General features: G+C 49.8%; 1 protein-coding gene across 1 annotated transcript in view; it reads right to left on the minus strand.

The window, feature by feature from the left end:
• Nucleotides 1-13,216, minus strand: part of rftn1b (raftlin, lipid raft linker 1b) — an 86,063-nt gene that overhangs the window by 44,735 nt on the left and 28,112 nt on the right. The window contains exon 3 of the mRNA XM_076043185.1: nucleotides 3,927-4,104. Coding sequence (XP_075899300.1) covers nucleotides 3,927-4,104 — 178 coding nt within the window. The remainder of the gene's footprint in view (nucleotides 1-3,926; nucleotides 4,105-13,216) is intronic.

Consider the following 13,216-nt stretch of genomic DNA (forward strand, 5'->3'; position numbering starts at 1 on the left):
AATTTCCCCCGGGCGGTCGGAGCGCTGAGGGAGGAGCAGAAACCTCTGGAGGGATTCCAAACCTCATCGCAGTGACGAGGAGTTCGTCAGGAGGACCTCATAAGAAAAAAAAACATTTTCCTGATTTTACTACGTTTCCTTTACGGCTTGGCATTCAACAAGAGGCTTTACATCCTGACTGTGAGCGACAGGGTGACCTTTGACATCCGTCACAGCCTGAACATGGCGGAGGCTCAGGAGGATCATCTGATCCTTTTGTCTGGGACTCGCTCACTCTGCAGCTTTAATGCCGTCGCTCACCTTCTCCTCACGCCGCCGACCTGTGTCAAACTCCGCCGCCGCAAATCCTCACTAATGGTTTTCCGCCTCTTTTATCCCCTCGCCGCCGCCGCCGCCTCCACCTTTCTTCTCCCTCTCAGCCCCGTCGCCCTCCTTCGAGGCTCCTTGCAATTTTACCCAAATAATGACCAGTACAGATCCCATCAGGCGCCGCCCACTCAACTGTAACCCCTCCTTCTCATGACGGGATGGCGAGAGAAAGAGGAAAAATAAAGTCATGTGACATTTAAAAGTTTTGAAACCGATCCAATCCGGTCTTCCATGGCAGCCCCCCCATTTTTTGGGGGCTAGAGAAAAAAAAAAAAAAACTGAATACAAACACGCCACTGCTATGTTTTTCAGGCCACTTTCACTGGAGCGATGGATGAATGACTCTCTGCTGTCATGCTTTTTCACTATACGCCCCCACCATCTCTCCTTCTTCTTCTTCTTCTTCTATTTTCCCTTTATTTGGATTTTCTGACAGTGAATTATCTTGCCGATTCTTTTTCTTTTTTTCCCTCTTTCTACTCCTCCTTTGCTTTGTATTCCCCGCAGTGCAGCTCTGGATTCCCCCGAGCTGCTGCTGCTGCTGCTGCTGAGAGCAGCTGTCTCCAGGGTGACGGAGGCCTCAGATGAAGCTCTGCCGATGCTCTTTCAGCTGGAACCCTGAAAGGATGCCGGACTGCCCTTTTCACTTCAGTCTCTGTGCGTTTTCATCCCGGTTCCTCCCGATTCCCGACCTCTTCCAGCGCTGCCTCCCGTCCCCTCGCTCTCCCCTCCTGCACCGTGATGTATTTTTCTTCCCCGGGGGATCTCGCCAGTCGGCTCTCTTGTTTCCAAAGAGGAAAAGTGACACGATGCGTTCAGGTGTGGCCGTTTGTTTTTTTCAGTGAGTGTTTGTAAGAACGTCTGGTGCCAAAGCCAAGGCAGAAAGGTGATTATCAAGGGACAAAGCGAGCGCTGCTGATGCTAAAATGTGTGATTTTTTTTTCTCCCTGTGTGCAAAGGTCTGAAGAGTAAATGACAGATTTATTTTCCCCAAAAGGCTGAACAAGGCTCCACCGCGCAGAACAACATTGGTGTCTGTTGCAGCTTTCGACCTTTCAGGGGTCACATGCACATGCACATGCACGCGGACTCACCAGCCACTTTGTCATTATTAATATCAGCAGTTGCTTGTTGATAGTGAAACGGCTGATCTGCTGCGAGTGCGGCGAGAGAGGGCAGAGGGCCTCGTTGAGGTCAGGGGTCAGAGGTCAGACTGGGCAGCCAAGCCACAGAGAGGCAACGGGAGGTAAGACTGGTTCCACTGGTTCCCAGCCCAGACGTGCAGAACAGAACCAGTCCAGTTGAGTCTGGAGCTCCAGGGTTCACGCCGAGCCCTGAGAACCTCCGGGTTCAGCGGCTGGCTGTAAACACCGTGCTAACCGTCAGCACGGAAACACCCCAGGACGCACGGGAGCGTTGGAAGGAAAACAGGAAGTCCGGGCCGGGTCGGCTCTGATGAATTATCTCCCGCCGCGGCTGTTGCTGTTTTACGAGGAGCCACACACAGGTTGTTTTTTTTGTTTTTTTGTTTTTGCTTTTTTTTTTAATACTTGGCAGAGAAAAACAAACAACTCACTCACCGATATCTCACACTGGCATGGAAGAAGGAGTGAAACAGGCGTCACGCAGTCACTGCGAAACAATTTTTCCCCCCTCAGGACACAGGTTCTGCACCGTTTCGTCGCACTTCAGAATTTAAACCGTCACAGTCGGCTGATTCCAATCCACTTAACTTTGTTTACTGCTTACTTCTTTTCGCTATATTATAGCTTTCTTCTTCCTCTTCTTCTACTTCACCTCCTCCTCCTCTGCTGAACACACAGAATTCTGCATTATATACCTGAGACGGATCGACAGAGATTCCCTTCTTAATTTATCTTCCATCCTTCATCTTTGCAACAAAACTCCTCCTCCTCCGCCTCTGACTCCCGATCCTGATCCTCTCGGCAAACACTTCCCGCCGCAGCTCTCTTTACGGTTTGTAAGTTGCTTTTTTTTTATGGTGCCGTAACTCTTTGGTTGCTCGTCACTCAGTGTTGTTGCCTGCTTATAAAATCCAAAATTCCTTTGCGCTCCAGCTGTTGCTGCGGCTGCTGCGGGGGAGAAGCTTGGCTAAAGGCCTGTAGTCGTCCCAATAAATGCCGATGATTCTGTTTTAGGCATGGATGTTGAAAGAACAACAACATCGCTAACATTTGACTGAATGATTTCAGAGTCATTTCAACCTGTGGCCAATCAGAAGCCGGATGAAAGAAAAGCCGAAAAGCCAATAGCGACACTGGTGAAAACAAACAAACAAACAAACAAACAAACAAACAAACAAACAAACAAACAGAGGAGACGAGACAAAAAAACAACAACAAATACATAGAAACAAAAAAGAAGAGTTTGTAAGTTTTCACTTTGTTCAAAAGAATCTCTTTATGTCACAACAAAAAGGCCACAGCCACACAGAAAAACACCCACCCACATGTGGACAGAGTTGGGATTTTCTTCAACCCTCTCCCGGGAAACCACACGGCCTCGCTAAGCGACACACATCACACAGACTTCAATGGCGGCAAAGAAAAAAATGCAACTACACAGAGTGAAGGTGAAAGTTGTAAACAGCAGAAAAAAGAATCTCCAACCTTTTCAGACACGAAACACACACACACACACACACACACACACACACACACACACACACACACACACACACAGGTCTGTCTGGATGCTTCCTGGGTGCCTGCAGCTGTCAGAGAAATATGAAGAAGACCCCAAACTTTTGATTGTTGTGTTTTTTTTTGTCTGTGTTTTTTTCCTCCCGCTGAACTGACTTGACAGTCGACTCGCTGAGCAACACAACCTCGGGGCTTTCTGGCCAATTCATATTCTGAAGCCTTTCTTTGGAGGCGGAGGAAAGGACCGAGACTGGATTTATTCGACAGGTTCTGACATTTACCTCCGACTTTTCTCTCCGTCTGATTCTGACTCGACTGAGCTGCTTCCTCTCTCTTTCTCTCTCGCTATGTATGGATGTCTGTATATTTTTTTATTTCAAATGACGACTGTCACAAACATGCTCTTACATCCTGCTTAAAGTTCAAGCTTGCACTTGACGCAGTTTAATCCCGGAGAAGGAACAGCCGGAAACATCACCTGGAGGAGGACAGATTTCAGTGCAATGCTGAGCGCAGAAGCTGTCAGTTGCAACCATTCTGGCACTGTCCAAAGTCAAGCACTGGTATTTTTTTAGTGGCACAGTTCCAACACGATGCCATTTGACGAAATCTCTACACCCTCTGCCCTCCCGCTGACATGACCTTCAACCACCAGAGGGTGCCGCCCCCCGCGATGGAACCACACGGTTCCCACTGGGACGGGGCTCGTGGCCGGAGGGCACCAGCAGCTGCTCGCATCGAGCGTGGAGACCAAGCCAAACCAAAGGTCACATGACCATCACGCGACGCCAAATCTTCAGATCTGTGCCATCCGCGGTCGTCCTTCCCCGACCTTTTTTTTTTTTTAACAAATTCCAGGAACCGTCGGAGCGGCGGAGTCGCTGCGCCTCTTACCCGTCGCTGAGCCGGACCAGGATGGCCCGGTAGAGCTGGTGCTGGGGGCTGTTGGACTCGGGGCCGCAGGGGTGGATGAAGGGGTGGACGGCAGCCAGGAGGAAGCCCTGCTGGTAGAGCTCTTGCAGCTGGCCAGGCAGCTCCCTCACTGAGGAGAGGCGGAGCGTGGACGTCCCACCTGGCACACAGCAAAAACAGAGGAAACGTCTGAGACCTTGTGGCTGCTTGCTCTGACCCTGCGGTCGAGGGGTTCAAGTGTGTAGTACTTGGAGCTTTTGAAGGAGAAACAGCGACATCAAGTGGTTACATTTTAGATTGCAGATTGTCTGATCATTATTGTCTTTCACTCTCCCTCCCCCTCCTGAGCTTGCCACTGAACTACGGCGGCCTGCACACCCAAATGCAGATACCTCGTCCCCCTTCTTCCTCATTGGTTTATTTGAAGACGTATATATCTATATCTATATATCTATATAGATGTATATATATATGTATATGTACATAAATACATGAATATATATGTATGTATGTGAACGGTTGTATGGGTAGGAAAACCAAATTACTTTAATTGTACTGTGATTATACACGTGTATAATGTATTTATAGGCTGTATATGAAGCTTTTACCAATATTAAAATCATAAATCAAGCCAAATTCTACACGCTGGACCTTCATCTAAAGCTTTAAAACCAGAAGAAAATCAAAGGAACGACGCGAGGCAGGAAATCGTTGCTTCTAACGTCCCTTCAATCCTCCCTGAACATCTGCCTGTTAACAGACCTTCCCTGCCATCTGACCACACCGCCCTCTTTGACCCCCACCTCCTCCCCCGGGGCTCCTATTGGTCCACTTGGCCCTGACGGATGAGCTCGTTAGCGCTACAGCTCCTCTATTAGCCGCGACCTGCACCGGCAGCTCGGCCTGTTCGCTTCCCTGCTTTACCAGAACTATGACATTTCAAGAAATGCTAATGAGAGATTTCTTTTTCCCTTAACACGTTTTTTAATGACAACACAGAAGATTGCATCCTCCTTCCTTCTCAATGAAAAAGAAAAATAGGGGGCAGGGTTGGGGAGGGGAGGGGATTTGCAATTCAGACGCAGCCGCTAATTTCAGAGTCGTTCGCCGTTTGTTTTGGCAATTAGCATCACGCCTGCCGCTCCATCCCCTCAATCTGGGGAGTTAATAAGGAGCGGATCAAAATCCAATCAGGGCTGATTGCTTCGACTCCGTATCACAGCGGCTCTCCACGTTCTGACGGCGGCTTTGATTCAACAAGAAACGTCCGAGGAGGAGGAGGACAGCAGGCAGGGGGCGCCACGCTAACGAGCCGCTATCACCCAGAGGCCTCTTGTTTCTTTGACGGAATGAGTAACAAGGTTGTCTCCGAGCCGCCTCCCCTGCCCGACTTGGACCTCCCCGAGGAGACAGAACAGAACAGAACGTGTTCCCTTCGGTAAGCGTCAGCCAATCAGGATGCACGATAAGAGGTGTGGTGGGAGGAGGAGGGGTTCAGGTTCAAGGAAGGGAGCAATTAGATTAGTGAGAGGCAGCGTGGGGGAGGCACGGGAGACGGAGAGGTCACAAAAAAAAAGGGAGACGAAGAGGCAGCAGGTGGCAGGAGGGAGAGAGTCAGGACGAAGAGGACGGAGGGAGGGGTGGAGGGGTGGTGGTTGTGGAAGGGGGGTGTCGGCAGAGGAAGTCTGGATGTCTGTGAGCTGTCACGAGACGTGGGAAGTGCTGCCGGCCCTAATTAGAGTCAGCGAGGAGCACAAAGAGCAGGGAAGGCTCTTCTGCATCCGTGAGAGAAGTCGAAGTGCCGGACGAGTTCAGGCCGGGGTCGGGGGGGAGGGGGGGGGGGGGTCGGGGGACGGAGGGATGGATGGAGGGATGCTGTTTAGATGGTAATAATAAATAATAATAGATAGATGTTTATTAATCTCCGAGAGATTGACATTTCCAGCTACTTGCATGAAAACAGTGCTAATATAGCAGTATAAAAGGATGATGATGATGATGATGATGATGATGATGATGATGATGATGATTATTAGCTGTGGGGTCCAGGACAAGCCTCTAGAGGCCCCACACGCTCCGTGCGTCAGGATGTGTCACATGACCTCTTCATGTTCCTGGCTGGGACTCAAACCCGGCCCCTCCGTGGGGAATCTGGGAGACTAAATCACTCTGTAATGACTCCATATGAACAACACTCGCCATCTCGGACAACTGAACTCTCACGTCGTGTGAATTTTCCCCACCATGCAACGTAAAAGAGCGTCAACTTGGGGTCAGTGACTCATCCAGACCAGCCCCGCCCCCACACATCCTGCGTTTGAAGACGAGACGCTGTGCTGCGACCGGGTTCCTGCTGCTTAATTGGATCCAGATGTTGCCCGAGTTCATTTTACAGGAGGCACAAATGAACCTGAACGTCAGTGTTACATAAATTTGCATGATTGTGCAAGTTTGGGCCCAATATCACTTTCATCCATGTTGCGAAAATTCAATAGCAGATCATGAGTTATTGATTTTCTATTATATAAGCAGCATGAATTACCAGATCTAGAAAAACCCTACATAGCAGCACAGTTAGCCCTCTGTTTGCAGCCTCCCACATATTTGGAAGGCGACAAAAACAAGAACCGGTGCCCTCTGTGACATCACAACGAGACCAAGTTAGGAAAAAACACTGGCGAGGTTCATTTTTGCAAAGCACAGCAGCTTTCAGTGGTAAAGACGATGAAGAGCAAAGATGGAAATCTACAGACGATGCAGTTCGGCTATGCGCCGTCGTCACAAACGTTTTTCAGCCGCCGCCGCCGCCGCCGCCGTCTAATAAAATTCTTTAGGAAAGAGATTATGATAATCCCTTCGCAACGACTCTGTCACTCCAGCCCCGACCGGCTCACACCTCCAGCAAGCCGCCGCCACCGTCGTCGCTCTCCAAAGGCTCCGAGGCGGCGGCGGCGGCAGGATGGCTCACTGTGTCATCAGAAAAATGCCACAGCAGCAGCGGGAAAAAAAAGAAACAGGATTTGTGGGACGAGGCGGCGGCTGGCACCAATCAGGAGGCGGCGGCTCCTGTGATGTGAAGCTGATTCAGTGTCGCATCCCAACTTTTCCCCTTCCGGGCACAAATCCAAAGGTTCATTGTGAAACCATGAAAGAAGAAGAAGAGGAAGGATGAGAGAGAGAGAGGGAGGGAGAGAGAGAGAGAGGGAGAGAAACAGAGAGAGAGAGAAAGAGAGAGAAAAAGAGAGAGAGAGAGAGAAAGAGAGAAAAAGAGTGAGAGAGAGAGAGAGAGAGAGAGAGAGAGAGAGAGAGAGAGAGAGAGAGAGAGAGAGAGAGAGAGAGAGAAGGAAATCATACGCTATCGCTGCAGGGCTGCCGAGTGTTTGGGGCTAAAAATACCTCTTCCAAATTTCTCAATCACACTCTGTCCTCCCACGACACAATGCAGGAGCTTTGGAAGTTAAAAGGCGTGAAGGAATTAACACAAAGAAATAGGCCGCCGCCGCCGCCGCCGCCGCAGCCGCCGCAGCCAGAAAGGAAGAAGAAGAACAAAAATCCTCCCCCCCTTCTCCTCTTTCTTCCCCTCCGCTGGCTGATGAATCTGTCTGTGATCTGTGATTGGGTTTTTTTTTTTACCCTCCCCCTCCTCCTCCGCTCTGGGTTTACGCAGGATTCCCGTCGAGTCAGAGATGAAGAGGAAGAAGACGAGGAAGAACCCACTTCCCCTCTGATCCCGATTAGGCAATAAAAAAAAACTCAGTAAAGTCTCCATTAGGTTGAAGGAAAACAGCCGGCGGCCGACAAATGCCTTTTTTTTTATTTCCGCATAAAATTCCGTTTGCCACGCCGACCTGAGAGCGCCGCCTCCTGGGAGCAGTCAGATGTACGCTGGAGCAGATGTAAAACACACTGTGTGACGACGCACCCAGCCACAGAGTTCACCGGGGGAGCAGAATGAATAATAAACACCCGTCCGGTTCACTTCTGCGACCTTCCGCGGCGACCCTGCTACGCCTCGGAGGCAGCAGATGTCCTGGTTTCACACCTCCGACCACCTGGACCACATCCAGATGTGGTTCGACGGCTGTGGAGGCGGAGAACGGAAGAGAAGCGGCGGTGGCGGCGGCGGCGGTGGCGGCGGCGGCGGCGGCGGCGGCGGCGGCGGCGGCGGAGGAGGAGCTGCGTTGAGTAAACACTTTGACAGACTACACTGTGGCTGTGATGTCATCTGTCCTGTGTCATGTGACCATGGCCCAGAACGAGTATCACATGATCAATTCAACTTCACTCTGCCGTTTGGACATTCCGGTGACATTATTCTGTTGGAACACGCGACTGTTCCGGAGTTTCACAGCAGAAAAAAAAATTCCACCCGGTGTGATGTCATCAATCCTGTGTCATGTGACCATCACCCACAACGAGCCCGTGTGTCTTTCTTTTTATCAATTAAACTTTGCCGTGCCGTTTGGACATTCCGGTGCCATTATTCTGTCGGAACACGCGACCGTTCCGGAGTTTCACAGCAGAAAGAATTCCGCCCGGCGACAACACAATGGAAGCCGAGGAGTTCAGCGGTCAGAATTCTTTCACGGTGGCGGGGAGAAAGAAATTCCTGAACTTTTACGCTGGTTGGAAAAATGTCAACAGACTTAGAAAAGGGTGAAATTTGGATTTTTGCCGCGCGTCGCCTCTTTTGAAGCGTGACTTCACGCGTTGCATCTCAGACGACTTGCTGCTTTTCGCTCAAGTTGCACATTTACACTTTGACAACTGCTGTAAAACACTGGCGAGGAAATAAATAAAATCCGCCAGGCTGTCGGGGGAAGGATTTCTGGAAAGAAATGTGGTGGAAATTCCCCCCCCCCACCCACTGTCTCCAAGAAAGAAAAAAAAAAAAAAGTTAAAAAGAAAAAAAATCTCAATATCCGACATGGAGCAGGGCTTTGAGCCATCCGGCCTGTTTTGTATCAAAGCAGAGGCGCTGATAAGACGCCGTGTTCGCTCTCCTCGGATAACTTTCAATGAATAATAAAGGGGAAGAAGATCCATCGGCTCAGAACCTCCAACACCGGCTCCCCTCCCGCCCCCCCTCGTGGCGCCCACCGCCTCACTTTGAGGCCGTGCGAGCACCTCTGCCGCCCTTCCATCACTCAACGCATTTAAAAATAAATGAGTAAATATGAAATTAATAAGCTGAGAGATTGGAGCGCCGCCTCCGAGCTCGGCCCGGCGGGACTGAGCGGGTCGGACGCATTTGCATGTGGAAGAAAATAGAAAATAGCCCGGCATGCATTAAACCCCCGTCCCCCCCCCGCCAACACACACACACACACACACACACACACACACCACACACACACCACACACACACACACACACGCACACACGCACACACGCACAACACACACGCGCGCGCGCATGTCTCACTGTGGTTGATTTCTCATCCTGCAGCTTCACATCCGACACGTCTCTCACCGGGGTGATATTGCCTCAACCTCATCACGGCTGGAGAAACTGTTTGTTTCTGCCGCTCGTAATGGCTCAATTATTAGTCGCCCATCACCTGCCCCCTCCTCAACCTCCCGCAATATCTTTCTGCTATTTCCTGCTGACGGCTGGAGAAGCCCTAGTAGAAGAAATAAATGGATTTCAAGACCAAAGACCATCGAGTGAGGAGTCAAATGTGGTGACACAGTGAGGTCTTTCGTGGCAATAATATACATATTACATATATATATATATATGTATATATATATATATATATATATATGTATATATATATATATATATATATATATATATATATATATATATATATACATATATATATATATATATATATATATATATATATATACATATATATATATATATATATATATATATATATATACATATATATATATATATATATATATATATATACATATATATATACATATATATTAAAGGTGACCTGCATATGAACTGGCTTGTTGTGCTGATTTCAGCCATAATTTGATGATTTAGCTCCACACTCCACACTCCACAATATGGAGTTCACTGATATAGTTTCCATAATTGACTCAAAGAAGTGGCAAACTACTGAATCAGCACAACAACAACAACAACAACAACCATGTTATGCTCTACGCTGATACGGCATGAGGAGATCAAAACAGAAACAAAAGGGGTCAGTGGAAGCTACGTCGCCCTCTGACTTTGTGACAATCGGATCCTGAGTCATTTGGCTCAATGTCAACACCGTACGTCCACTTTGGAACCTCACGTTGGCGAACCAAGTCGAGTCCAACAAACAGGCAATAGTACAATAGTACAAGTCAAACCAGTACCATTCTGTATTTCATATTCCAGTTGTGCGACGTGGAATGAGTCGAATCCTCCTGTCAAGTTCAAACTCGGAGCACCAGATGGCGCTGGCTGACTTAACCTAGTCCAAGTGTGCTGAGTCCGACTGACTCACCCAAGTCATAGGACTCGGGTGACTCGGATCCTTTCGATGAGTGATACTTGAGATTGATTATCGGGGTGATGATACAAACTCCTCAGCTCACGTCCTGCAGGTCTGTGATTCACCTGTGAACCTCTTGCTTTGTTGTGTTTGGCAGCTGGGAGCCGCAAAGTGTTTTTTTAGGAAACCCATCGAGGGTGAACCATCAAGAGTGAGCCGAGTCGATCCGACACGGCAGGTGGAGGTCCTGCTCTGGACTCGCTGGGGGATTTTTAATGTGGGAGTCGGTGAGTCAGTTTCCCTCAGAGAGACAACAGTAATGATGGCGGAGCAAACAAAGGCGGCGGCGACAACAAGCAGGGGTTTAATGAGAGCAGAGAAACGCACACACACACACACGCGCACACACACACACACACACACACACCTGGAGCTCTGGAGAAAAGCTTCCAGTGGCTTTAGTGCTCTGCTTTTCCTTTAATGAGGAAATGTTGCATGCTGGTCCGTGTCAGCGTGGATGATGTTTTTTGGGCCAGCAGCAGCAGCAGCAGCAGCAGCAGCAGCAGCAGCAGCAGCAGCAGCAGCAGGTTCCTGTTCCTTGCAGCCTATAAAACACAACTCTTTAAGAACACCTCCCTAACTACGACGTCCACGTCACAGGAATTAGCGGAATTAGCGATGAAAAAAAGAAAAGCTTGACCTGGGCCTCGCTATCACTGGCTCGCAGAGCTGAAAGCCACCCTCCCTCTGTGAAGCGCTCACATTGTTATTCTCTGCCCAATTAAAGCGGCCCTTCACCTCGTCAGGTTGCCGGCCGCCGTGGTGAGGACCACCTGCAGCTGCCTGGCTGGGCCACTGCCACGACCGCTGCCACCGCAGCAGCAGCAGCAGCAGCAGCAGCAGCAGTCGCCTCCAGTCATTAACCGGCGCACTCAGGATGGAAATGCCGCCGACTCCCCCGTCCTCCCCCATGCTCCCCCAGCGCTGCTCATCTTCTTACACCTCTTCTTGCCCCTTTGCAGACTGAAGGAAAGTGGGGGTGGGATTGTGTGTGTGTGTGTGTGTGTGTGTGTGTGTGTGTGTGGGGGGGGTTCTCTGCTCGCCTTTTTTTGGATTTAGCCCATTTCTGTAGCATGGACTCCACCCCCCCACCCTCTCTCTGTCAGCAGGGACTTTGCTGCTCGCCTCTCTTTAGCTCTCTCCGCCTCTTTCCCCCCCGCCCCCCGCTCGTCGAAAATACGCTGAAGTCGAGAGCAGCGGCCACGTCTTTGAAGGCTCGCTCCCTCTTTTTTTCCCCCTGCCCCCAACCCCCCCTGCCCCTTTTCCGAGCGCAGAGGGCCAGGGGGGGGTTTCATTAGCCGCAGTTTCAATTAGAGATCTTTCCATAAAACTGGAACGATGGTCTCAAAAATGTTAATGTACGACCCGGTGATGTTCGGCGACTAAAAACCCGTTTCCTCTGCCGATTCTGAAGACGTTCCTCGCTCCATGAGGTCCTTCTGTTTCTGTGTTTCCAACAACTGCCTGCTTCCTTCCTGCTTGGAGGTCTGCATTGGATGGCTGCATTTGCCCTTTTTTTTAACTATCACATTTCCTATTATAATATCAATGATTCCAGTTGCCATCCTATTCACAGCGTCAGTCTTGTGTCATGTGACACGAAGCAACCTGTAAAATGCCAATAATTCCCACATTCAACTGAATCACACAGAACAATCACCAGGTGCAGGAGCACAAAAACGACTGACTCCTTTTATTCTCTCCAAAACCCGTCGCCTTCCCAGCAGCTGCACGCTCTGTTTGCACTTTCTGTTTGTGTCAATTCAAGGTCGGATGAGACGCACCTCAACTCGCAGTTAGCAAGTTAACAGGAAAGACAAAACAAAGCTCCAGGTGATGAAACACTGAGTCATTTGAGCAAGAAGAAGCATGGCGCTGAGTCACCAGCACTCAGAGGAGGCGGTGGGTGTCACACTCACAGATCTCCTCCCACACTCACAGAGCTCCTCCCACACACACAGAGCTCCTCCCACACTCACAGAGCTCCTCCCACACACACAGATCTCCTCCCACACACACAGATCTCCTCCCACACTCACAGAGCTCCTCCCACAGTTATAGAGCTCCTCCCACACACACAGAGCTCCTCCCACATGCACAGAGCTCCTCCCACACTCACAGAGCTCCTCCCACAGTTATAGAGCTCCTCCCACACACACAGAGCTTTACTTCTTGTCCTAGTTAAACACGACTGTGAAACAAGTCAGCAGCTGTTGTTTAGACCCCCCGCCCCCCATCCCTTCTCATGTCACGACCTCCGACCTCCGGCCCACTTCCTGTCTTCCCCGTTTGCGCTTAAATATCCTGCGTTGCGTTACTTCCTCCGCCGTCGTCCGGAGTTCCGCTATGTCAGTTCTTCTTTCATTTGAAGGATTTTTTTCCCCTTCCTCCTCCCTCCTGTGTTCCTGTATCTCGTCCCACTTTGAACAGCTTCTCTTTGTTCTTCTGTACCCTGCGGGGTTTCACCTGAATCCTATTTGTGTGGGGAAAAAGGTCCAGGTTCTCTGGCGTTTTTTCTGACGTTTGTTTCCTCTGTGTGTTTTCTGAGATTTTTTTTTAATCTCCTGCAGGAAATGTTTGCCCGCATATTAGCCCTCAACAGTGCAACTGACTGAACCTCTGTACTAATATTTTGGATGTTATATATAGTCGACCCGCCGGCTTCGCATCCCAGTCCAAGATGATGTTTGCTCACCTCCCCGGGCGAAAACAAACAGTCATCATCTCGGCAAAACAGCATCACAGAGGAAAGGCCATAAAAGCC

Source organism: Nelusetta ayraudi, unplaced genomic scaffold (genome assembly GCF_046127955.1).
Source record: "Nelusetta ayraudi isolate G7.1 ecotype Tasmania unplaced genomic scaffold, CSIRO-AGI_Nayr_v1 ptg000074l, whole genome shotgun sequence".
NCBI classification, from domain to species: domain Eukaryota; kingdom Metazoa; phylum Chordata; class Actinopteri; order Tetraodontiformes; family Monacanthidae; genus Nelusetta; species Nelusetta ayraudi.